The sequence below is a fragment of the Mus caroli genome, chromosome 5 (assembly GCF_900094665.2).
Source record: "Mus caroli chromosome 5, CAROLI_EIJ_v1.1, whole genome shotgun sequence".
In the NCBI taxonomy this organism is placed as follows: Eukaryota; Metazoa; Chordata; class Mammalia; order Rodentia; family Muridae; genus Mus; species Mus caroli.
In genome coordinates, this window is record NC_034574.1 from 127,463,822 (window position 1) to 127,488,110 (window position 24,289).

At 51.8% G+C, this 24,289-nt stretch overlaps 1 protein-coding gene across 2 annotated transcripts in view; it reads right to left on the bottom strand.

The window, feature by feature from the left end:
* Positions 1-356: 356 nt before the first annotated feature.
* The window catches only part of Limk1 (LIM domain kinase 1), a 32,198-nt gene continuing 8,265 nt past the window's right edge, over positions 357-24,289 (bottom strand). Inside the window, exons 1-15 of one of the 2 annotated variants that reach the window (XM_021163056.1) lie at positions 22,472-22,603; positions 17,335-17,473; positions 16,999-17,108; positions 14,815-15,021; positions 13,671-13,776; positions 13,395-13,561; positions 10,227-10,410; positions 9,614-9,700; positions 8,413-8,544; positions 6,514-6,573; positions 6,213-6,278; positions 4,194-4,350; positions 2,231-2,286; positions 1,815-1,972; positions 357-1,707 (exon numbers count right to left, since the gene is read on the bottom strand). In XM_021163056.1, coding sequence (XP_021018715.1) covers positions 1,545-1,707; positions 1,815-1,972; positions 2,231-2,286; positions 4,194-4,350; positions 6,213-6,278; positions 6,514-6,573; positions 8,413-8,544; positions 9,614-9,700; positions 10,227-10,410; positions 13,395-13,561; positions 13,671-13,776; positions 14,815-15,021; positions 16,999-17,108; positions 17,335-17,473; positions 22,472-22,599 — 1,920 coding nt within the window. In that variant the 5' untranslated portion in view covers positions 22,600-22,603 and the 3' untranslated portion in view covers positions 357-1,544. Of the gene's footprint in view, positions 1,708-1,814; positions 1,973-2,230; positions 2,287-4,193; positions 4,351-6,212; positions 6,279-6,513; positions 6,574-8,412; positions 8,545-9,613; positions 9,701-10,226; positions 10,411-13,394; positions 13,562-13,670; positions 13,777-14,814; positions 15,022-16,998; positions 17,109-17,334; positions 17,474-22,471; positions 22,604-24,289 lie in introns of those variants that run through there. The other variant, XM_021163055.2, reaches the window with a different exon arrangement.

The following is a 24,289-nucleotide window of genomic DNA, read 5'->3' on the forward strand; positions in this document are numbered from 1 at the left end:
CTTTCCAGAGCCACTGAGCTACGTCTCAAGCCACCCCACATTAGGCAGGGTTTCTCTGTGAAGTCCTGGCCTAGACCTCACAGGGACCTGCCTGCCTGTCTCTCAGCAGTGTGGGCCACCACACCCAACCCCACATCTGCTCTCTGTTCGTGTCCCCCCCCCCCCCCCCCCCCGAGACAGGGTTTCTCTGTGTAGCTCTGGCTATCCTGGAACTCACTATGTAGACCAGGCTGGCCTCAAACTCAGAAATCGCCTGCTCTGCCTCCCAAGTGCTGGGATTAAAGGCGTGCGCCACCACGCCCGGCTCACTCTCTCTTCTTGCTTGCTCCGTTGGAGCTCTCAGACACACACGAGGATGCAAGCCCCGCGTGGGGAGCACAGAATTGACTTTATTGTTCCGAGTTTGGGTTCATTCCTGTCACGATCACTGGGCCGAGGCAAGGAGACCTTGCCTCTTTCAGTCTTGGTCCCGCGGGGATCTGCTCAGATTCTCTTCCATGTTCAAAGTGCACTGGGAAAGCTTCACAGTTTAATACGTTCTAATGGTCAACTGAAGCAGAGTGAAGACATGGCCCTCCCACCCCCACCCACCTAAACCAAAACAAAACAACAAAACAAAACCATCCCTCTAAACCCCCAGCAGCTGCTGCTACAGCCGTTATGAAAAAATAATACAAACTCTTCTTAAAAAATAGATCACACAGAAAGAACTCAGAGGGCAGATGCACCCAGGGAGGGGGCGGGGCTGCCCCAGCCATGGGGAGAGGCCTGGGTGCTGAGATGACCCTGGAGGGCTGGGGTGCTGGTGGGTGGCTGCCTCCTTCCCTCTGCCCAGCCTCTGTAGTGCGGGCTGGACCCTCCTGTCAGCTGGATCCCAGGCATCGTCTGCCCTCTCCCCTGAGGGATCCTGGCTCATCCTGAGGACTGGTACCTATTTCTCACTAAAGTGGCTTTGATCAAGAAATGAGATGGACACTAAGCAAGAGCGAGGGGCCACTGCCTGGCCACATGGGGTTGGACCTCTCTCTCTGCTTTGGGATTCAGATCCCTGTCAATACCTGATGCTACCTGGATTCCCCCAGGGGATCCTGGCCTCCCCTTGAGTACCTGGGCACAGAGCCTCTCCCTTGGCATTAGAGGGGCTCACTTCTAAAGCTGCCTTCTAGCCCAGCCTTGCTGGGGAGGAGCTGCCAGCAGGTGCAGTGTGCAGACGGCTGCAGGCAATGCGTGGAATGAGCCCAGCTTCCCAACCCTCTAGCTCATGCAAGACCAGTGAGGGGTTGGCCCCTCGGAATGGGAGGTAAGGCAGGGCAATGTGACTGACCACGTGTGTGTGCAGCCTGGTGACTTGGGGGCCAGAGGCAGAGAGAGGCTGGGGGGCACCCTGCATGAGGGGAAAAGGCAGGTCAGGGCCTGGGTCTGGGGGATGGGTGTGGGCACCACGGCCCTGGCTGAGGGCTCCATGCCTAGGCCACCCCTGCTGAGAAATCTGGTGAGGGTATTGTCTCCAAAGGTGGGGATGCAGATGGTGGGGCCCACTGAGCTCAGTCAGGGACCTCAGGGTGGGCAGGCAATGAGCTCTCGCCCCGCCGGTAGGTCTCCCAGAAGCCCCGCTCCAGTTGTTCCAGTTGTGGGCCCAGTGGCAGGTGACCAGCCAAGTGCATGCGAAGTGTTTCTAGCCATTGTTCCAGCTTTACAAAAGAGGGTCTGGGGTGATAGACAGGTTAGTATCAGGGGACAGTGAGTCTGGCTTTCCCAAAGACCTACCTATCCCAAGGCTGCTTCAGGCTAGCCCCCCGACCCACCCAACTCACCTCTTTTCAGGATCCAGGTCACAGCAGCGCACAGTGATGGGGAAGAAACTTGGGGGACAGTTTGGTGGACAGTAGCGGTCCAGGAAACCCCTTACATTGAGGCCAAAGTCCATAGTGCGGGGCAGATAGTCAGGGTCTGCATTCACACGCCCGATAATCTGTTCAGAACAGAGCCCACTGGTTAGTGTGGGACCCCTGAGCTTGGGGGTTCTGGAAGCCTGTCAAATGCTCTGAGGACAGTTCAGATAGGAATAGCCAGGGACTAAACTATACCCCACTGATGCTGTGCTCTGCTTTGGGGAGCCATGTTCTAAGGGCCTGAGGCCCCTGTGGACATCCAGGCTGGAACATGGGAGGGTTGGAGAGAGTGGAGAGGAGCCACTGGGTCTGGGCACAAGGGCGGCTATGTGACTTACCTCACAGAGGACAATTCCAAAGGAAAACACGTCCACCTTTTCATCGTAACTACGACCTAAACAGAGAGCAAGGATCAGCAGGGATGCAGGACTAAGCACGGTGACAGACAGGCAGGGAAAGCACGTTCTACTGAGATCCAAGAGCGCCAAGGCAGAGGCACTGAGGCACCGGGGATGCTCGAGTGGCGTGCGTGAAGCCCTGGGCTCCTTCCCCGGCAAAGCATAAAAGGAGACACTCCTGGCTCTGCCTGGGACCCATGTGCTATCTGAAACACCTCTTTATTTTCATTTTAATTTTTTAAAGATTTTTTTTTACCTTATGTGTATTAATGTTTTGTCTATGTGTGTGTGTGTGTGTGTGTGTGTGTGTGTGTGTGTGTGTGTGTACCACATGTGTGCTTGGTGCCTGTGGAGGCCAGAGGCATGAGATCCTCTGGAAATGGAGTCCTGGATGGTTAGGAGCCGCCATATGGGTGCTGGGAACTAAACCTCCACAGAGCAGCAGAGTGGATGCTCTTATCAGCTAAGCCACCAGAGCCCGCCTGTTTTGTTTTTAGACAGGGTCTCACTAGGTCGCCCTGGCTGGCTTTGAACTCCTCATGATCAGGAAGGCTGGCCTGGAACTCATAGACACCAACCTGCTTCTGCTTCTCCAGTGCTAGGATAAAAGATACACAACCAACATATGTCAATTTTCTTGGTGTTTTTGAGATAGGGTCACACTCTAGCCAGGCTAGCCTGAAACTCACTGTGTATCTCAAACTTGCCAGGAATCCTCCTGTTCATCCTGTCATCCTGTCATCACTGGGATGGCAGATATGTGTTAACACACCTGACTTATGTGCTGCTGGACACGGAACCCAGAACTTTCTGTATGTTAGATAATTAATTAGCCACACCTGCAGCCCTATAAGCACCCCTTTTCCCTAAGACAGGGTTGTATAGCCTTGGCTGTCTGTAGACCAGGCTGGCTTTGAACTCAAAGAGATCTGCCTGTCTCTCCTAAGGGCTGCACCACCACTACCTGGATATAAATACCTTTTAAAAAAAGACAAAGCCTGGTCTGGTGGTGGTGGCACATGCAAGCAAGGAGCAGAGGCAAGCAGATCTCTGAATTCAAAGCCAACCTGCTCTACAGAGTGAGTTCTAGGACAGCCAGAGCTACAAAGAAAAACCCTGTCCTGAAAAAAAAAAAAAAAAGACAAAGTTTGGCAGAAATGGTGGTACATAGCTTTAATCCTAGTACTCAGAAAGGAGAGGCAGGTGAATCTGTGAGTTCAAAGCCAGCCTGACCTACACAGTGAGTTGCAGGACAGCCAGAACTACATAATAAAGAAGAGCTATCTCAAACAAAACAAACTGAAACACAGCGGATACATAATCAGACAGAGATAAAGGCAGACGAGCTGGCATGCTCTCGATCCCAGCACCCTGGCCAGTGTGCTTACCTGACATAGAGAAGCCCTGAGTTCTATCCCAGCACCCCAGACTCAGCACGGGGTGGCTCACTCCTACAATCCTAACACTCTGCAGCCAGAGGCAGGAGGACAGGAGCACAAGGTCATCCTTGGCTAAATAGTGAGTTGGAGGCTAGCCTGTGCTAAATGAGAAAAGGGCCTGCTAGGTGGGCCACCTGACGATTTTGGAGTTCAGCCCCAGGACCCACATGAGGGAAGACAACTTCCTCCTCCAAGGTGTCTCCTGATGTGCGTGTGTGCAGGCACACAGTGTGAAAACCACACCCAACACCCACCCGAAACTAAACAAAGGAGTGTGGTAATGTAAAGATGAGGTGGAGGCTGGAGGGAGGCGGCCACAAGCCCAGAAAACCCTAGCTGACCCTTGTCAGCTGGAGGGAAACAAGAGAAGGGGATACAGGATCCCAGGGAAGTAAACCGGCATAGAGGCAGCGTGTGGCGTAGCTGCTGCTCCTCCGCCTGGGACCCCTGGAGCAACCACTCACCATTGATCATCTCTGGCGCCATCCAGTAGGGGTTGCCCACCACTGTGTACCGCTTCTTGCGGTCCGGCTTCTTAAGGCTGCGCAAGTCTTCAGACTGACTCTTTTCATCAATCATGAGTCGAGCCAGCCCAAAGTCGGCCACCACCACGTTCCTGTTCTGGAAATTTCATAAGGCAGGCTGAGACCTGGTCGACTCTCTGTTTGCTTCTATTTGGGATCCTTTCCATATAATCCCATACAGGGCACAGAGAATACACCACAGATACCAGGGACCTGTGTGGAGGAGGGTACCTCCGTCTGTCCCAGCTCTTTGCAAACGGAGCTACCTAAAACTTCTGGAGATTCCAGTGAGGGGCTAGAGGTGTGAGTCAGAGGTAGAAAGTTTGCCTAGTACACCCCCAAACCCCTTGTGAGGGGCTCGAAGCATGGTTTCATAGTTAGAAGCCCTGCCTAGAATCTACCAGTAAGGGATTAGAGTATGGCTCAATAGTAGAATTCTGGCTTAGAATTTCCCGGCAAGAAATTGGAGCATGGGTTGGCATTAGAGCCCCTGCCTAGAATCCCCCAGTGAGGGGCTGAGGGCGTGGCTCAGTGGTAGAGCACCTACCTAGCAGGCTTACCATCTTAGATTCCATCTAGAGAAAATCAAAAATAGAAGTAATGGAGGTCCAGCCAGCACTTTCACCTGAGGCTAGAGTGGGTGGGCTCAGCCTCTTCCCCATCTGCTGTCCTTGTGACGCTTTCTCCAGATGACTGTCTTGTGACTTAGATGGGTCCTTCCCTTTGGGGTAAGCCTGGTCCTCTTGGGCCCTGATGTCTCTCCCTTTCCAGGTGTTCCTCATGTTCACCCAGAGTAGGTGACACTGAGGCTGTTGAAAGGGATGCAGGCCACCAAGGCCAAGCTGGACCCATAGAGGACTTGATCAGCTTACTTTCATGCCACCAAATGCTCCAAGTTTTGTGGGTCACCCTCAGGATGTCCCACAGCCTGGTTTCTCTATCTTGCTGGGCAGCCCCAGCAGTTAGTACCATCTTCTGTGCAGTGTCCTCGGCAGACTGACAGGGCTTAGAGGACACTAGGGACCTAAAACATCAGAGTCAGGAACTAAAGTACTGAGTTTGTTTAGATTATAGCTCTGTGCTGACTGGTTGGATGGTTTACAGAACTTAGGAAATGTTGTCGACTGACTGTGCGCGCGCGCGTGTGTGTGTGTGTGTGTGTGTGTGTGTGTGTGTTTTTGGGAGTTGAACCCAGATCATCTCATAGGCAAAAGTTCCATTGCCAAGTCATGCCAGCTGCTCCTCCCTGGGGGATTCTAGGCAGGGGCTGTACCACTGAGCCACGCCCCCAGCTCCTCACTGGGAGATTCTGGGTGTATGCTTTCCTCAGCCATGTTGCCTGGACTTTTTTTTCCCACTTTGTAATTTCTGACCGGGTCTTGCTAAGTTAAGTTGTCCAGGCTGGCCCTCACGTGGGTCTGTAGCTCATGCAGGACTCAATCCTACATTCGCCTTCCTCAGTTTAGATGATGACTACAGTGGTTTATTATGGGAGCAGAACTCTAGGCACTTGCTCCCCAGTTTGGGCCAGTTCCTGCTTTCTGTAGAACACCAACCTGTAAACTTGGGGCTGATTGCCTCTTATCCTCCTGGCCTCCCCAGAAATGCCTCTGCCAAGTCTCCAATTCAAGAAGCCTGCCCAGAGGCCCCGCCCACACACTGCTGCAGTCCTTGCTGCTGCCTGGGTAGCCTGGGCTACCTCAGGTGGTGTCTGTGAAGGCTGCAGTGAAGGTGGAGCTTTTCATTTTGAATCAGTTTTCCCTTCTCTGACCTGTTAGACCCTTGCACTGCTGGTCTGAGCATTGCTGCCATGGTATAAATGGCAGAGCCAGGACTAACCTGGTCTGCCTTGGTACTCTTCACCTGACCTCTAGTGGAAGCCCTGAAAGGAGCAGCTCCTAGGTCCCTTCTTTCTCCAGCACAGCTGGCTGCCCAGTGCTGCTGGGCCCCACTGCTCACCTCACGGACCAGACAGTTGTGGGAGTTGAGGTCTCGGTGGATGATGTTCATCGAATGGAGGTAGGCCTGAGGGAACGGAAGGAGGCTGTCAGCGGATGTTTAGTTAACAGACTATCTCAGCCCTACCTCTGGGGCTCCTTCCTCCTATCCGCTCGTAAGCTGATGGACTCTAGGCACCTGCTCTATTGCTGAGCGGGACCTCGAGCCTTCAGTGGGGGAGTCTAGACAGTCCTCCACATGGCTGCCCCTCACAGCTTCCCCGTAGGTTCTGCTCCCACACTCCTCGTGGCAGGTCACTTACCATCCCTGATGCAATGTCCTTGGCAAAGCTGACCCTCTGACTCCACGGGTACTGGCTGTCCTAGGGACAGGGAAAAATGGCTAGGATGGAGCCAGGCAAGTAGTGGGCTGGTAGGATGGCATGGTGGCACAGGAGTGGGGACACCTGAGTCACAGGCACAAGTGTGGCATTCCATGTTCTCCTGTATCTATGGCTGCCTGCTAACACTTATCTTCCAAGAGCTGTGTGTACTCTAACCCAAGGTATTGTTTTTTATGGTTTGTCAGAGACAACTTGGGGGAGCCTGTTCTCTTTTTCCGCCATTTGGGTTCCAGTGATCAAAACCACACCATTAGGTTGGCGCCAAGTACTGCTGCCTGCTGAGCCATTTTACTGGCCCTGGTTTTCATTTTTTGGGACAGGATGCCCTACGTTGCCCAGGCTGGCTTTTAACTTTCCAGTTTCCTGCGCTGGCCTCAGGGCTAGGATTATAGATCCTAATGGCATCTTTTCTTCACAGAACTGATTTCATACACTAAGGGTTTATGCACGTTCTCCTGCAGGTCCCAAACTAGCTATCCTGAGCAGGGACCTGTGTGGCTGTTGCCCTGTTAGCTGTTGATTTATGCACCTCTCCAGGGCCCACAGTATAAACTATGACCCACGAATCCATTATAGCAAGTAGTGAGGTAAAATATTAACCCTCCTGAACACTTTTTTATTTATTATATTTATTTGCTTATGTATATGTGTGTGTGTGTATGTGTGTATAGGGGTATGTACCGGTCTCAGTGTGTGTGACATATGACAACTTGTTTATTCTCTCCTTCTACCATGTGGGTCCTGGAGACTGAACTCAGACCGTCGGGCTTGGTAGCAGGCATTTTTACTCTCGGAGTCATCATTTTAAATTTTAAAAAAATATTTATTTATTTATTTATTTATTTAGCCCGCTCTCTGAGTCATCTTGCTGGCCTTTCTACCTTATTTTGTGAGGGAATGTCTCACTGAAGCCAGAGCTGCTGGCTGTGGCTAGGCTGGCGGCCATTGGTCCCCGGAGGTCCTGCCTCCAACTCCTCAGTAGTGGAATAATATGTATAACACCACCATACAACGCTTCCTACCCACCCCCGCCTCCCTTCCCCATCCCCACAGGGTTTCTCTGTGTAGCCCTGGCTGTCCTAGAACTAGCTCTGTAGACCAGGCTGGCCTTGAACTCACAGAGATCCTGCTTCCATCTCCTCAGCGATGGGATGACCACGTGGTGCCCACCACCACGTGGGACTTTTAAGTGGTTCTTTGGGGTTGAACTCTAGTCCTCATGTCTGGGAAACAAGCACTCTGCTCACTGGGTCCTCTCCCCAGCCCCCATTTCACGTTTCCACACCAAGCTGAACCAACGTTCTGTCAAAGCTGAAGGTCCAACAAGCCACCTGCCCTCTCAGTGCCAGTCACTGGGAGATGGGGCTCTGGTTCTGTTATGTTTGGATGTGGGGTGACCTCAGAGGCCCATGTACTAAAGGCTCAGTCTCTAGCACGGCACGGGTGGGAAGTGATGTAGCTTTTCAGAGGCAGAGCTAAGGGAGAGTTCTTAGGTTATTGGCGGTCACTGCCCTACAAGGGGACAGTGGGACCTCGCCCTCTTTCTCCCCAATCCCCCTTTCTTACTTTTTTTGTTTTGGTGTGTGTATTTAGAAAGGGTCTCATTGTTTATGTAGCCCTGGCTGGCATGGAACTTGCTCTGTAGACCGGGCTGGCCCTGAACTTGTAAGACCCACTGTTTCCCTCGTGCTAGGATTAAAGGGGTGGGGCCTACACCAGGTTTATGCAGTGCTTGCGATGGAAGCCAAAGTCACCTGTATGCCAGTTTAGGCCAGCACTCTACCAACCAAGCCACACCCCAGCCCCAACCCTGCTCACCATGTTCTTGATGATGCCCCGCAGGGTGCCGCCCTTGATGTACTCTGTGATGAAGTTCAGCCGCTTGTCCTTGTAGAGCACGCCGATGAACTTGAGCACGTTAGGGTGTTCCAGGCACCGCATGACCTTTACCTGCAGGCACACGCACAGACTGGGCCTGGACCTTCTTCCCTTGCTCTACCCCGCCTAGACAGCAGGGCACCCAGTCTCCTCTCACACGGGAAGCCACTGTGTCTTCTGTTTAAGAGTCTCTCTCAAGCCCTGTGGTAGTGGTAGTGGTAGTGGTAGTGGTGGCACCAGCCATGGCGCACACCTTTAGTGCCAGCACTCCTCAGGAGGCAGCAAAGGATCTCTGAGTTCAAGGCCAGCCTGGTCTACAGACCGAATTTCAAGACAGCTAGGGCTACACAGAGAAACCCTGTCTTTTTTTTTTTTTTTGGTTTTTCCAGACAGGGTTTCTCTGTATAGCCCTGGCTGTCCTGGAACTCACTCTGTAGACCACGTTGGCCTCGAACTCAGAATCCGCCTGCCTCTGCCTCCCAAGTGCTGGGACTAAAGGCGTGTGCCACCACTGCCCGGCTGAAACCCTGTCTTGAAAAACCAAAATCAAACCAAACCAAACCAAACCAACCACCACCACCAAACAAACAAAAACAAGAAGTGTCTTTCATAGCTCAGACTGGCCTTGAACTAGCTATATAGCCACAGAAGTCCGTAAACCTCACACCACCATCTCCCAGGTGCTGGGATAACAGACATGTAACCAAGGTCAGTTTTGGCACTAGAACCTAGGGCTTTGTGCATGGTAAGCAAGCATCTACCAACCTGCACCTGCAACCCAACCCATGGTTGTTCTGAGTTTTGTGTCTCACATAGCCCAAGCTAGCCTAGAACTCTCTATGTAGTTGAGAAAACCTTGATCTCTGATCTTCTTGCTTCCATCTTCCAAGGGCCAGAATTATAGAGTGTAAATAATGCCTGGCATATTTGCATAGTGCTGGGGATTGAATCTGAGTCCTCTAGCAGGGTAGTCAACAGGTCTACTAACTGAGCCCCACCCACGGCTTATGGCTGCCCAGCCCCCAGTGAAGCTTGAACCCTCTCACCTCTTTCACGGTGGTGTGCTCTATTCATCCCCCTGGGACCCCGTGCCACCCCTTTGCATTGGGGAGGGGAGTAATCATGTGACCTCTGCACTGACCTCTTTGAGGAATGTCCTCTGCGTCTCCTCATCAAACCGGATAAGTTCCTTCATCACCATCACCTCGCCTGTTTCTCGGTGTGTCACCTATGTTGGGGATATGGAGGTGCAAAACTCAAGGCCGAGCGGGACACAGTAACGTGTGCCTCTAACCCCAGCCACTTGGGAGGCAGAGTCAGGAGGAGCCCATGTCCAAGGCCAGCCTGGGTTATCTAGTGAGTCTGAGGCTAGCCTGGGCAACTTAGTGAGACCTTATCCTGATATGTAATGAAACCAGGCATGCTAGTGCATGAGTACGACCCCAGAACTTGAGAGGTGTAAGACAAGATCAGGAGTTCAAGGTCATCCTCAGCTACATAGTGAATTCAAGGCCAGCTTGAGCTACATGAGACTTTGTCCTTAAAGACAAACCACAAAGTTCTCAATCTGTCCATGTAAAATCTCTTCCCTCTCAATAGCTCAAAGAAGTCCAGAATAAGGAGTGGATAGCCCTAGGATAAGAGCATAGAATCTAGACATCCCTTGTGTCGGGTTCCTGGGGTGGGGGTGGGTGGGGCAGTGGGAGGGAAAAGGAGGTCAGAGGTCACCCAGCCTGCCCTCCCCATTTGCATACCTTGATGGCCTGGCCGAAACAGCCCTTGCCCAGCACTTCCCCATGGATGAGATCAGACGGCCGGAAGATTCGGTGTGGTCGGCAGACCACTCGGAGGGATTCGGAGCGACCCAGGTCCTTGCGCTGGGAGGCTGGAGAGGCTAGTGAGCTGGTACCCGGGGACGTGTCAATACTGCAGCTCCTCCTGGGGAAGGTACACGGGGCCCAGTGCCATGGGAAGGTGGCATCCGGCTGAGGCACTACCCGACTCCTCCTTGCAAAAGCACCTTATTAACCAGTTGCTGCTCATTCCCTAATAGGGAATTCTAGGAGTAGGTGGTCCAGCCTGTGTCTTGGGGGTAGCCACACAGTTCATTAGAAGGTGCTTGGAGGCCCGGCTCAGATGCCCTGCCTGAGAGGACCATTGCATTGCAGCACACACGTGTCCCTGCTATGGTCTAAGTTCAGGGCAAACTGAGAGGAGGGAGTACCTCCCTTTGACAGTACAACCTCTCAGAACAGTTGCAGCACACACCTTTAATCCCAGGATTTTGGTGGCAGAGGCAGGTGGATTTTCAAGTTAAAGGCTGGCCTAGTCTACAGAGAGAGTTACAGAAAAGCCAGGTTTACACAAAGAAACCCAGCCTCCAGGAAAAAAGGAAGGAAGGAAGGAAGGAAGGAAGGAAGGAAGGAAGGAAGGAAGGAAGGAGACAAAGAAAGATAGCAGCTATCGTCCCAGAAGGAAACCCTTCATAGGGCTTCTCCAAGAGTCCTGGAGAGGTCCCAGCAGAAGCAGGACAAGGGACAGGCTACCACTGACTCTCCTGTCCTTCCCTTTGCTCCTTCAGGTTCAAGGACAGAGGACTCACGACTCCTGTTCCCTGGATCACTGCTGCAGACCATGAGCCGACTCTGACTTGACATTGTGCATCAAATCCCTCATCCTGGACCATGGTCATCTCTGTGGAACACACCACTGTGTGGTGACGACCGCTCAGAGGAAGCCTCTAGGCATGGGAACATGTTAAAGCCTCCTGGCACACCTGATGCCCTGGAATCAGCCTGTCACTAGGTCCTACAGGAAGTCAAGATGCTAGCCTGTGTCCTGTCTTCTCTACAGTTTCAAATGAGCCTTCATTATTAAGGTAATAAAAGAGAGGAGGAGGATGAGGAAGAAGAGAAGGAGGAGGAGGAGGAGAACAACTAGAAACCAGCTGGGTATGATCAAGCATACTTGCAATTCCCCATGCTTAAGAGATGGAGACACAAAAATCAAGTTCAAAGCCAGCCTGGGCTATGTATGAAGCAAAACACAAAAATAAACTAAAAATCATCCAAACAAGCCAAATAATTGGGTACGTGTTGGGGAGCGAGTGCCAGAAACCACCACTGTAATGGATTGTGGTTTCTCACAGTATATTTTTGTGTGTACTGTATGCATGCACTTATGTGAGTGTGTATATGTATTTGTGTGCGAGCACATGGAGGCCCTGTGTTGACGTCAGGTATTTTCCTTAGTCACTCCCTGTCTTACTGTTTTTCAGACTTATTATTTTTAATTATCTGTTTATATCTATGTGTGGGTTTGTGCATATACGTACAATGGCTGTGGAGGCCAGATAAAGGACCTTAGATCCCTTGGAACTGGCAGAGGTGAGCCACTCAAGTGGGTGCCAGGAACCAGACTTTGGTCCTTTGCAAGAATACATACATTCTGAAGTCTTTTTTTTCCCCCTCTGAGATAAGAGTCTCACTACGTAGACCAGGGTGGCCTGGAACTCAGAGATCCATTGGCCTCTGCTCCCTGAGTGCTGGGATTAAAGGTGCGAGCCACTACACCCGGCAGGCTCTTAGCTGTTAAACGCTGGTCCAGCCTCCCAGCATCCTTTTGAGAGAGGGTCTCTTGACTGAACCCCGAGCTGGAGTTCCAGGTGTGCGGCCTTTTACATGGTGCTGCAGGGCACCTCTGAACTGAGGCCTTCTTGCTGGCACGGCAAGTGCTTCTACCCTGGGAGCCATCAAACCTGCACCATCTCTTGGTATTCCCAGTGAGGAACATGACCAGAAAATGAAGGAATGGAAAAACAGCAAGAACGCACAAGCAACTTACAAAGAAAAACGGGCTTCATATTTATAATAATGAACGACGGCATGACAACATATTGCTGCCGAGCCAATGACATGAATGGAATCTGTACCAATTCTATTTATATTAACACAACTATTCCAGAGTTGGCACAGTAAATAGGTTTTTTTTTTTTGGTTTTTTTTATTTTTTTTATTTTTTTATTTTTTTGGTTTTTCGAGACAGGGTTTCTCTGTGTAGCCCTGGCTGTCCTGGCACTCACTTTGTAGACCAGGCTGGCCTCGAACTCAGAAATCCGCCTGCCTCTGCCTCCCAAGTGCTGGGATTAAAGGCGTGCGCCACCACGCCCGGCTGGTTTGTTTATTTTTAATAAATAGGGTCTTACATAGCCTAGGCTAGCTTCCAACTCACTAGGATGACCTTGAACTTCGGACCCTCCTGAGTGCTGGGTTACAAGTGTGTGCCGTCACGTCACGCTCAGATGACGTGGTGCTAGGGATGGAACCCAGAGCTTGGTGTACACTAGGTGAATACTCTGACCACTGACCCAGAGCCCAGCCTTAAAACATGTTCTATCTGTCCTGCTCCTCACTGGTACCTCTGCCTACAGAAAAATGCACAGAAAACAGTCTGTCGCGCCTCTTAAGTAAACTGTAAAATTAGAGAGAAGGCCTACAAGATGGCTCAGTGAGTAAAGGCACTTGCCACCAAGCCTGACAACCTGAGTCTGACAGGTACATAGACTCTGGGGTGTTCTCAGGGCCCATCTTGGTCCTCCCTTCCCCCACAGAGTAAAGAGCAATGTAAAATAAAAGATGAGGGCCTGCCTGGGAAGGTCTCTGTGACTCCCAGCAGGGGGCACTGTCTGCTGCCTCCTTCCTCATCCTCAGGCTCTCACAATCCCTACGGATGCTGGTGGAGTTGAAGGGATGAAATGGAGGAGCCTGGAGTGAAGAGCACTGGCCTCTCTAGCAGAGAACCCCATGGCGGCTCACAACCATCCAGCTGCAGAGCATCTGACACCCTTGTGGCCACCAGGCATGCACGTGGTGCAGCCACACACACAGACAAGACACCCACAGAAAAGAAACAGATTGACTTACAAGACAGGTTTCTGCCGGGCAGAGCTGGCTGCCTGTCCGCTGGGAGTGTGCACCGGGGAGCTCAGGGGGCTGGGATCCGACACAGGTCCATGGCCCAGTGAGTCATGGGGGTCGTGCTCGAGGGTCAGCTGGAGCAGGCGGCTGGTCTCCTGGATCAGCAAGTCGATCTGGGGACATGTGTGGACAGGTGAGTCTTCTAAGGTGGTGGCAGAGCTCAGGGCTGAGGCTTCTACTTCTAGCATCCCCTCCTGTCCGTCTGTGATTCCGTGGCCCTACCTCATCCAGCGGCACATTCCGGATGGGCGTGCCATTGATTTCCAAGATCCGGTCTCCAACATGGATGGAATTCTTCACATCTGGGCTCATGCAGCCTGGGTCCACTCTGGGGATAAAGCCATGGTTAGACTAGTTCCCCTCTGACCTGTCAACTTCTGCCCCAAGAGGAAACTGAAAGCCAAGACCACCAGGTGTGTGTGTGATGGGGGAGGAAGGATTCCACCTGAGGTGGAAATTGCAATACACTGTGGTTTTAGTTGTTACCTTTGACAAAACAAAAGATTTTACATGGGTGTTTTGCCTGCATGTTTGTCTATGTACCACATGCATGCATGCCTGATGGCCACAGGGTGTCTGGAGCTAGAAGGTTGTGAGCCACCACGTGGTTGCTGGGAACCCTGGTTCTCTGAAAGAGTAGCCTGTTGCTCTTAACTGCAGAGCCATCTCTCCAGCTCCAGTTTTATCTTACTATTAGCGTCTAGTAACTACGCTCAACACCAGGCTTCGCTGCGCACCCTCATGCACTACAGAAGGCATCTGACCACACTTGCCCATCCCTCCTGTTCTCTGCCCACTTGCACGGCTCCCCTTACTCTTTGCTATTCTTCTTCTTCTTTGGTGACTTTTCCTTTGTTGGGGTGTGTGTGTGTGTGTGTGTGTGGCCCAATGCTTCATTACAGCTGCTCACAGCGGACAACACCGTAACTCTGGGATTACAAGCACAGGCACTGCTTGACTTAAAACAGAATTGTTTTATAGTCATTTATTTATTGTGTGAGTGTGTGTCTGTGTGTGCGCGCGAGTGCGTGCAAATCAGAGGACTGTTGGTTTTTTCCTTCCACCGTGTGGGACCTGGGAGTGGAACTTAATTTGTCAGGTTTGGTGGCAAGCATCTTTAGCTGACAAGCCATGTTGATAGCCCCTGTACTTTTTAAAAATGGGTTCTGGGGGAAGTGACCTCAGTTCCCCCTGCTTCTAGTATCTGGATGCTCTGGGCCTGAACCCTCTGAACCATGAGCTAAGATCCATCTCTTCCCCACTCAGGCTGTTTATGTCAGATATCCTGTCACGGCAGCAGAGAGCTAACTAATACAATCAGGTCGCTACAACAGAGCCCCATCTGGCGGCGTGGCAGTCCACTCACCCTTGGACTCGGACAGTGTGCGAATGCTCCGTGCCACATCCTGGTGGGCCGTGAGGGGGGTCGATGGAGACAGACAGGCCTCGTTTGCCATGGGCAGAGGCTGGGATAGACACGAGGGTGACTGTGTGGGGCAGGTGGGAGCCGGGTGAGTCAGGTAGGATCTGTTCAATGACTGGAGTTACCACGGTCTGGTAGTAGCACTGGCCACTGTGAACGCCATCGGTGGTGCGGGTCCAAAGAGAAAGGGAAGAAAAGAGCGTGGGGGGAAGTCAGTGATGCTTCGCTGCAGCCCACGGCAAACTGGTGGGATTCAGGGCAGGACAGGGCATGCCCAGTTGTCTCAGAACCCCCAACTCAGGGTCTCAGTTATTTTGTTAAAAATAATCTTTTAAAAATTACTTTTATTTCTGTGTGTGTTTGTTCAAGTATGTGTGCCAATATACATGGGGGTTGAAAGACAATTTGCTGAAATTGGCTCTCTCCTTCCATCATGGTCCTTAAGGTTGTTCTTTAGTGGTCAATGCCTTTACCTGCTGAGGCATCTCAGCAGACTGTTATGTCTGGGTTCTTTTTGGTTTTTCCAGACAGGGTTTCTCTGTGTAGCCCTGGCTGTCCTGGAACTCACTCTGTAGACCAGGCGGGCCTCGAACTCAGAAATTCACCTGCCTCTGCCTCCCAAATTCGGATTAAAGGCATGCGGCACCATGCCTGGCCGCTGTTATGTCTTTTAATTACATTTATTAATTGTTTGTGTGTATATGGGCTTGGGGAAGGTATGTATACCACAAAGTGAGTATGGGGGTCAGAGGACAATTTGTGAGTTAGTTCTCTCCTTCCACCATGTGGTCCTGGGGATGGGATTTAGGTTCATTAGGCTTAGCAGCAAGCACCTTTACACATTGAGCCATCTTGCTGGCCCCATTCTGGCTCTGTCTATCCGGTGATATTGTCAGACGGCCAAGATAAGGCGAGGCCCTTGCGGATATGTCTCCTTTGGGAGGAAGTCATTAAAAACCCATTTGGGATCGGGTCCGTTGTTCTCGAATCCAGCTTTGTTGGTGTTTCATAAGAGAGAAGCTGTCTGATTTTTAGTCCCTGGCTCTGGGGAGAAAGACTCTTAAGTCCCTGGAACAGGGGGATCTTTGTTATTTATGAGCCCTTTGGAGGATGCTTGAGTCTATGCAAATGAATCACATCAGGGCTGGTCCCACAGTCACTGACAGTGACTGAAGGCTTGCAGCTTCTAGCCAGCCTGGATTCTCAGGCGCAGGATAGAGACAGAGCATAATCACGTGACTTAAACAAAGCCTCAGTGAAATCCCTGAGTGCTGGGCCTCAGTGTGGCATCCCAGTTAGTAAATCTAAGACGGGCTGGGGGAGAGGTGGACGGTGCCCTCGCTTGGTGCAACTGTGGCCTACAGCACTGTTTGCAGTTCTGTGAGTTAGTTATCCAGCACACCATCAAACATGGGGCCACTGGGCTGGAAGGGCCTGGGGACGCCTGAGTGTGCAGCTGGTGTTTGCAGCAGGAATGGACCCGCTAGGGACGCCTGAGTGTGTAGCTGGTGGGGTCTGTGCCAGCTTTGTGGCTAGAGGCAGAGCTATGCTGCAGAGGCAGAAAGTAGAGAGCTAGTGCTGGGGGCACTTTGGTTTCGGTCATTTTCTTTTTTTTTTTTTTTTTTTTTTTTTGTAGTACTCAGAACTGAACATAGAGCCTTACATATGACATGGAAGTCCTCTATTGCTGAGTCACACTCCTAGCCCTCCCTGGAGGATTCTAGGCAGAGGCTCTACCACTGAATCACACCCCCAGCCCCTCCCTGGGGGATTCTAGGCAAGGCTCTACCACTGAGCTACGGCTCCAGATCTCTTTGTACTTAAGATTTTATCTCACTAAATTGTCCAGTTTGGCCTAAGACTTGCAGTCCTCTTGCACTGGCCTCTGAAAAGCTAGGGTGACAGGCACTGCAATTCCTGACATGGAGGCAGGGAGCAATGGCACTTGCCCTCTCCTGTTTTACCAGGTGAAGCATGGTACCATGTCTGTACCATTCTGGCCTGGAGCTCACTATAGAGTATGGAACTCACTATAGACTAGTTTAGCTTTCATGGTATCATAAAAGCCTGCGTATGGGCAGCCTTGGTGTGCAGGCCCCTAGGCTTGAAGAGGCCCACAGGACTCACCAGTACAGCTTGGAGTGCTCCACCAGTGTGTAGGTGTCCCCATCGCCGATGAAGTTTCCACAGGCGAGGCAGATGAAACACTCAGGGTGGTACTTCAGCTCCCCGGCCACCTGCAGGAGGACACAACATAGCTCTGTGGTGCCTGCTGTCCCTAAAGCCATCGTCATCCTCCTGTTCGGGAGAAAGCAGGGCAACCCAGACAGAATCTTGCTGGACAGGGAGAGGATCGGCAGGTCTGGACAGATGAAGAGATGGGCCCAGGACGCACAGGGGATGATGGCGGGGAGTGAATGCACACTTGCCTCAGGAGGTGGGCAGGGAGGGAAAGTGGCTCACCATGACCAGCCCTTTGGTGATGTGCTCAGAGCACCCGTGGCAAGACTCGCCATAGCGGGCCCAGTAGTCCTTCTTGCAGAAGAGCTGTCCATCCTTCTCATAGTACTGGTGTGAAAGGGAGGCGCTACACTCGCAGCACCTGGGTGGAGAAGGGCAGGGCTGAGGGCGGCCACCTACCATCTCTGCACAGCTTTTTTCTTTTCTTTTAAATTAAAAAAACAATCTCTGCTCATGCGTGTACAGCTGCTGTGTCTATATGTTTATCATGTGTGTACAGTCCCTGTGGAGGCCAGAGGACACCAGATATCCTGGAGTTGGAGTTTTGGGCACTTGATGATGCAGGTGCATGGGTATATACTTGACTGCTCTGCAAAAGCAAGGATTCTTGACCATGGAGCCCTCTTTCCAATTGCCATCTCTCGGAATTTATCTTTAGATTTTTGCTTTAAAAAAAAAATCAAAATAAAATAGGGGCTGAAGGTGAACTTCTGTTGGTATAGAACTTGCCTACCATACATAAAGCCCTGTCTCAAAAAACAAAACAAACAAATGGAAAAACCAAAAACAAGAGGCTGGAGAGATGGCTCAGCGGTTAAGAGCACTGACTGCTTTCCCAGAGGTCCTGAGTTCAGTTCCCAGCAACCACATGGTGGCTCACAATCATCTGTAATAGGATCTGATGCCCTCTTCCAGCATGCAAGTGTATACGCAGAAAGATCACTCATACATAAAATAAATTTAAAAAAAATCTTAAAAAGAAAACAACACCACCACCCAAAAACAAAACATAGAAAGGTAACCAGGAATGGAGACAAAGGTAGGGCTGTCATTTCAGCAACTGGGAAGCTGAGGAGGGATCGCAGAGCTGCAGTCAGCAGGGGCTATATAGTGAGACCCTGTCTCAAACACACACACACACACACACACACACACACACACACACGCACAGAATTATACTGGGCTGGTGGTCCTAACCTGTCATCCCAGCACTCAGGATACAGTGGTGGGGTGATGAGGGTGTTCAAGGTCACACTTGGTTATATGGTCTATAGTAGTGAGTTCCAGGCCAGAACAGAACATGAAATACTCTCTCAGAAGTAAAAGGAGGAGGGGCTGGAGAGATGGCTCAGTGGTTAAGAGCACTGGCTGCTCTTCCAGAGGACCAGAGTTCAATCCCCAGCACTCAGACAGTGGCTCACAACTATTTGCAGCACAGTTCTAAGGGATCTGACATCTTCTTCCGAAACACTCATACACACAACATAAAATAAACACTAAGAAAGATAAAGGGAAGGAATGAGAGTTTGAGGCCAGCCTGGGCTACATGACAAGTTTCAGAATAAGCTGGACTACAAAGTAAGACCCTTCCTATAATTTAATTAATTAATTAAATGTTTTACAAAATGTAAAAGGTAAAAAGAAAAGTAAGTAAGAGTGAGAATTAAAAGCAGTTGTATTCTGTGAGCACAGGTGGCTTATATTGAAGTCCAGACCTTAGACTGTGAGACCAGGGATAGAACTAGACCTACATCTATCAGTATTTTTGTTTTTTTTAATTACTAATGGGTAGCCACAGTGGAGCACACTTTTGATTTCAGCACCCAGAAGCAGTCACGGGTGGAACTCTGGTCTACACAGCCTGTTTCAGGCCAACCAGAGTTACATGGTAAGACGCTGCTTGCCCCAATTATTATTATAGTGTGTGTGCAGGTGCGAGCCACAGTCTGTGTGCGAGTCACAGGATGACTCTGGGCAGTCAGTTCTCGCCTTGGACTCTTGCATTGAGTCCTGGGAACTGAACTCAGTTCACCAGGCTGGTGTGACAAGCCTCTTTACCAGCTGAGCTATCTCGCTGCTTTATCCCCTACAGCGTTTTACTTCCTTGGGTTTTGGAGACATGGCTTCTCTCTCTAGCCCAGTTGTCCCTTTACATAGAACACACTTGCCTTGAAGTCACAGAGGTCTGCCTGCTTCTTTCTCCTTAGCACTGGGATTTAAGGTATCACTGTGCCCAGCTCCTTCTATAGCTTGTTCCAGGCACAGCCTGCACAACCATCCATTTCAGTTCTGCCAAGGTGGGCTAAAGGATCTGGCCTACCTGCTTGCCTCAGAGGTGAGAGAAACTTCTAATCCGGCCCCCTCTCATGCAAAGAGGATGGCTTAGAAGAAAGGTGACTTGTTCTTGGTCACTAGCCAAATAGAGGAATGGGGCCTGGGAACATGGAGAGCATGAGGCAAACCACAGGCCGCACTAATGGACCCGCTGGCTTTCTCCTACACTCTCCTCTGGCAGCTCCGGGCTCTATCACCCTTTAGAGCAGGGAGACAGGAGTGTCAGCACCTTCTCCTTTAGCACCTGCCTCTGCCTTCCTTTAGAAAAGGGAGGCAGAGGCAGGTGGATGTATGGGGATTCAAGCCCAGATGCATGCACTGCAGGAAAACACCAGCTCAAAAGAAAAACAAAAACTAAAACAAACAAACAAAACAAAACAAAACAAAACAAAACCCCTCAGGGGACATGAGCTGTAAAGGCTCCAAAGTTGCCCAAGTTCCCACCTACAAGCACAGGCCCTGCAGAGCTGGTCTTGTCTCATTAAGCTAGGTAGGAACTGGGCTCAGGATGCAGACAAGATACCACCAGTGAAGATGCAGGCCCTCTTCATAAGGATGTCCAGGGAGCAGCTACCACCTACCATTAAAGCCATATCCCTGTCTTCCCTCAGCCCAGGGTCGGCAAATTCAGCAGTCCACCTTAGCCTAAGAGAACCAGGGAGGCTGGGGTTGGGGCTGAAGGCCGGATGTAGAGGAACGGGGTCTTTGCCTTTAAAATAGCTGCCCACTTCTGCTGGCCCAAGCATCCCGGTGGATGGGGATTCTCCAGTGAGCCTGTGGGGACCTGGAGAGCTGGCTCTAGGGTTCTTTGTGCCTAGATGTGCCTGTGGGTCACATGGGACCAGTAGGAGCCAGACTGTCCTGTCCTGGGTACCAATGCAGGAGAGAATAGGTGGGCGAAACTGTTCATTTCCCTCCCCCAACACCAGGGTCTTGCTAGAACTTTAACTGAGAAGAATACAGGGAGGAAAGCTGTACACTGTCCCTTTAAGAAGATCCCAGCTTGTTTCCCATTGTCTGGATGCCCAGCCTGCAGGGAGGGGCTCAGGCCAGGGAGCACAAAATGTCAGAGTTCATTTGTAAGTGGGTGGGGTGGTGTACCCAGGAAAGGGGCCTGATGAGGTGTCCCTGGGGGAGTGGGAGGACAGCATAGGCGGAGACAGTGAGTGCAGGGCAGGAGTCATGACGTCATGTCTACTGTCCCAACTCTCCTGGCAACAGCCCAGCGCAGACTACAATAGGGGAGGGGCTTTGTACTGCAGGGAGGCTGCGGCTGGGGGAGGAGTCTCTGAACGTGGGGCCCCAGTATAACCCTTAGGGTCTTTAAACCGAATGAAAGATGCCAAAGAAAGGACCCCACAGTGCAAAAAGGCAGCGCAGTCCTGTCCTCTCCGGAAGGCCCCCAGTCCTACACTATCAGTGACTTGCTTCCTGTCCACGCCTGGGTCACAGGCGTGTCACAGGGTCTGCCCATCACTCCCCAGTGTCACGCTGTAGGAAGCAGGACCTCTGCATGCCTGTTCCTACGGGTGTGGACTCAGGAGCAGCTATATCCCACCCTGGGTGAGAAAGCTCTTAAGTTCATCTAGTAGGAAACTCCCTGGCTCCTCCTCCACCCACTCACTCATCTCACTCCTTCTGAGGAGCAGCAGCAGCAGCCACCGCAGCAGAACAACCTGACCACGACTTGCTTACCAGCTCGGCTCAGCACGTCCCCTACCAGGTCACTACTTCCTTGAAGCCTTTCCCAGCCCACACTGCAGAGCAGCAGCACAAATGCTCTGCAAACACACCCCTGGAGGGGTCTGACTCCAGCCTTAGTACTGCTTAGGCACCTCTCTGCTGTCTGTGTATCTGTCCACTCCCTCTCCCTTCACTCTCTGTTGAGAGAGGGTCTCACAGAGCAAAGGCTGGCCTTGAACTCCCTATGCAGCAGAAGATGGCCTTGAACTCCTGATCTTATTTCTACCACTAGTGCTGTCTTCTAGCTCAGTTTATCCAGTGCTGGGGATAGAACCCAAGGACTCATGCATGCTAGGCAAGCACTCTACTGACTGCACTACGTCCCCAGACCAACCCTGAGTTTCTCATCCTCCTGCCTCTACCTCTCCAGTGCTGGGAGGACAGATGCATCCCACTATGCTTGGCTTCTGTCTCTGGTTAGATCAGCAACGGCTTCATGTGGGCTCAGGATGTGGGCTCACGCAACAGTGTGCTGGCTGGCCCTGGGCTTCAACAGACCTTTGCTGATGGAAGGTACAAGGAACTTCTGACCTTGTCCAGCCCCTTAATCCTCAGTCCGTATCCAGACAGGAGCCAGAGAAGGTAGGAGGAGGAAACACCCGGCTTGGTTCTCTACGAAGCACGCAGCAATGGGCTGGGCATGTGGGTTGGTAGAGTCCCTGCCTCACAATCAGAAAGCCCTGGCTTTCATTCCTGGCAACAGTGGAGGAGGTGGTGCATGCCTGTGATCCCAGGACTTGGGAGGTGGAGGCAGGAGAATCAGGAGTTTGAGGTCAATCTGGGCTACCTAGTCAGTGTGAGGTCAGCCTTGAATACATGAGACCCTATCTCAAACAGAGTCCTCCGTGTCAAGAGAGGCAGGTATATTAGGTACTAGATGGGGCCTAGAGCTGGGTAAAACTCCCAAGGAGACTGCCCCACGGTCTCAGCAGAGCGAACCGGGGCAGGACAAGAGAGGACCCTGGGGAGGAGGGAGCAGATGAGGGGCTCTGTGGCAAGGGACACTGGGCTAAGTGTCACAGAGACAGGTATAAGGTTCCTCCCTCCTCATTCTAGGACACCAGGGGAGAGACTAAGCAGTTGTGGGGCAGAGTCACGAGGAGAAGGTACCAGAAGGTCCAACAGCTCAGTACAGCTTGCTTTCCTCATGGCCGGCAGACCTCACTAGAGAGTTTCAGTTCTGTCCTACAGCAGTCCCCAGATGGGCCTGTCCTTTAGTCCCCTCCACCTCCAGCCCCAGACTCTAAGCCCAGGACAGGTGGGGTAGGGGTTTCCCACTTACTTAGCCCCACAGAGGTGGAGGCAGCGGGTCCTTCTCAGGGCCAAGGATGGCTGCATCCTCTGCAGCTCTGTTCGGAGACTCTGGAGGTCTGGAGGAGCCCATGGGTGGCCTGGCCTAAGCTTCCCCATCCTAGTGTGGGGGCTCAGGATTGGAGGCTTCAGGGGGTAGGGCCTGTGTGGCCACACCACAGGGGAGGAGGCAGAAGTGTGGCTGAGGAAGGCCTCTTTTTCAGCCTGAGACAGGAAACAGCCAAAGTGTCTTTGGCTTGGGCTTTGGTCACAGAAGAGGGGGAGAGATCTCTGCTCAGGTAGAAGTCAGCAAGACGTGGTCTTCGCTCTGACTGACGGTAGAGAGGTAGGCAGGGCAGGATCTAGGCACTGACTATAGGTAGGAAGTCGGAAAACAGGGGATCTAGGTTAGGACTATAGGTGGAGAAGTAAGGAAGGAGTGGTTTAGGCTATGACTCCAAGTAAGAGGCAGGGAGAAAGGATCTGGGCTCAGACCCCAGGAAGAGAGAGCTAGGCTCTGACTCTATGAAAAGAAGTGGGAAGGGAGGGAAGTAGGCTCTGACTCCATAGCAAGGAAAGCAAGGAAGGAGTGAGGGGCTCTGACTATGGGCAGGAAGATGGGATGTAGGCGAGTACAATCAGGGAGGTGGAGAAGGATCTAGGCTCTATCCCCACTTCTCTACTCCTAGCCCTCTGGATCTGGAGAAAGTCCCCTGTATCCTGGGTGCTCCTTGGCCTCTTCCTGGACAACAGCACCAAGTGCTTGGGCCTCTCTAGGGACAAGGACAAGCCCCAGAGCAGCTGTCTCTTCCGGTGCCATCCCCAAGGGAACAGAGGCCAACTTCCCATGGTCAGCTCAGCCTCCTTACACAGGAGGTTCCTTGAATGAGAGCTTTCTCCCAGCTGAGGCTCACTATCAGGCCACAGCCCATTCACCAGTCCTGGCTCAGGGCTACCCCACCCAGCCTCTAGGGAGATTACCCAGGCTACGAGAGCTCACAGAAGGCTCCTGGGAAAAGGACCCTGCAGGCGTGGCACACAGAGCTAGGCCCAGGAAACCCTGGATGGCTGGCCTGGCTCGAATCTTGTAGGAGGCAGAGCCACCAGGAAGTGTGGCAGTGGCGCACAGACAGGGTCCCCTGTGATGATGAAACCCAATGCTTTTATGCCTTTGCACTGTCAACAGAGAGCATCTCCAGACATGTGTCCTGGCTCGGCGGGGACACCTGTCACAGCATTTACAGCCTTTCTTGCTCTGTCAGCCTGGGATTTCCTTCAAACCAGGGACGAAGGCACTGCAGTGGGACTCAGAGCCTGGATCAGAGGACTCAGGAAAGATGCAGAGTCAGGGAACCTTTTGCAGGTTCCTCCTAGGTCCTCCCCAGGCCAGCGCTTCACAACCTCCCTAACGCTGCGGCCTTTTTAATATACTTCTTCAAGTTGGGCTGACTCCCAACCATAACATTATTACCGTTGCTACATCGTAACTGTAATTTTGCTACTGTTGTGAACTGTAAATATTTGGTATGCAGAATATCTGATATGCGACTTCCAAAAGGGTTGTGACCCACAGGTTGAATACCCTTGCCCTAGACAAACATGATGACATAGCTGGGACACAGTAGTACACTGATAGGGCTTTTGCTGGGCATTCACAAGGCCCTGGGTTCAATCCCCAGGACTTCCTGCCTGCCTGTCTCCCTCTTTCCCTCCCTCTCAACAAGGTTGGTGAGAAGGCTTAGCAGGGAAAGATGCCCACAACCAAGCCTAATGACCTGAATTTGGTCCTGGACGGGGTGGGGTGGGGGGT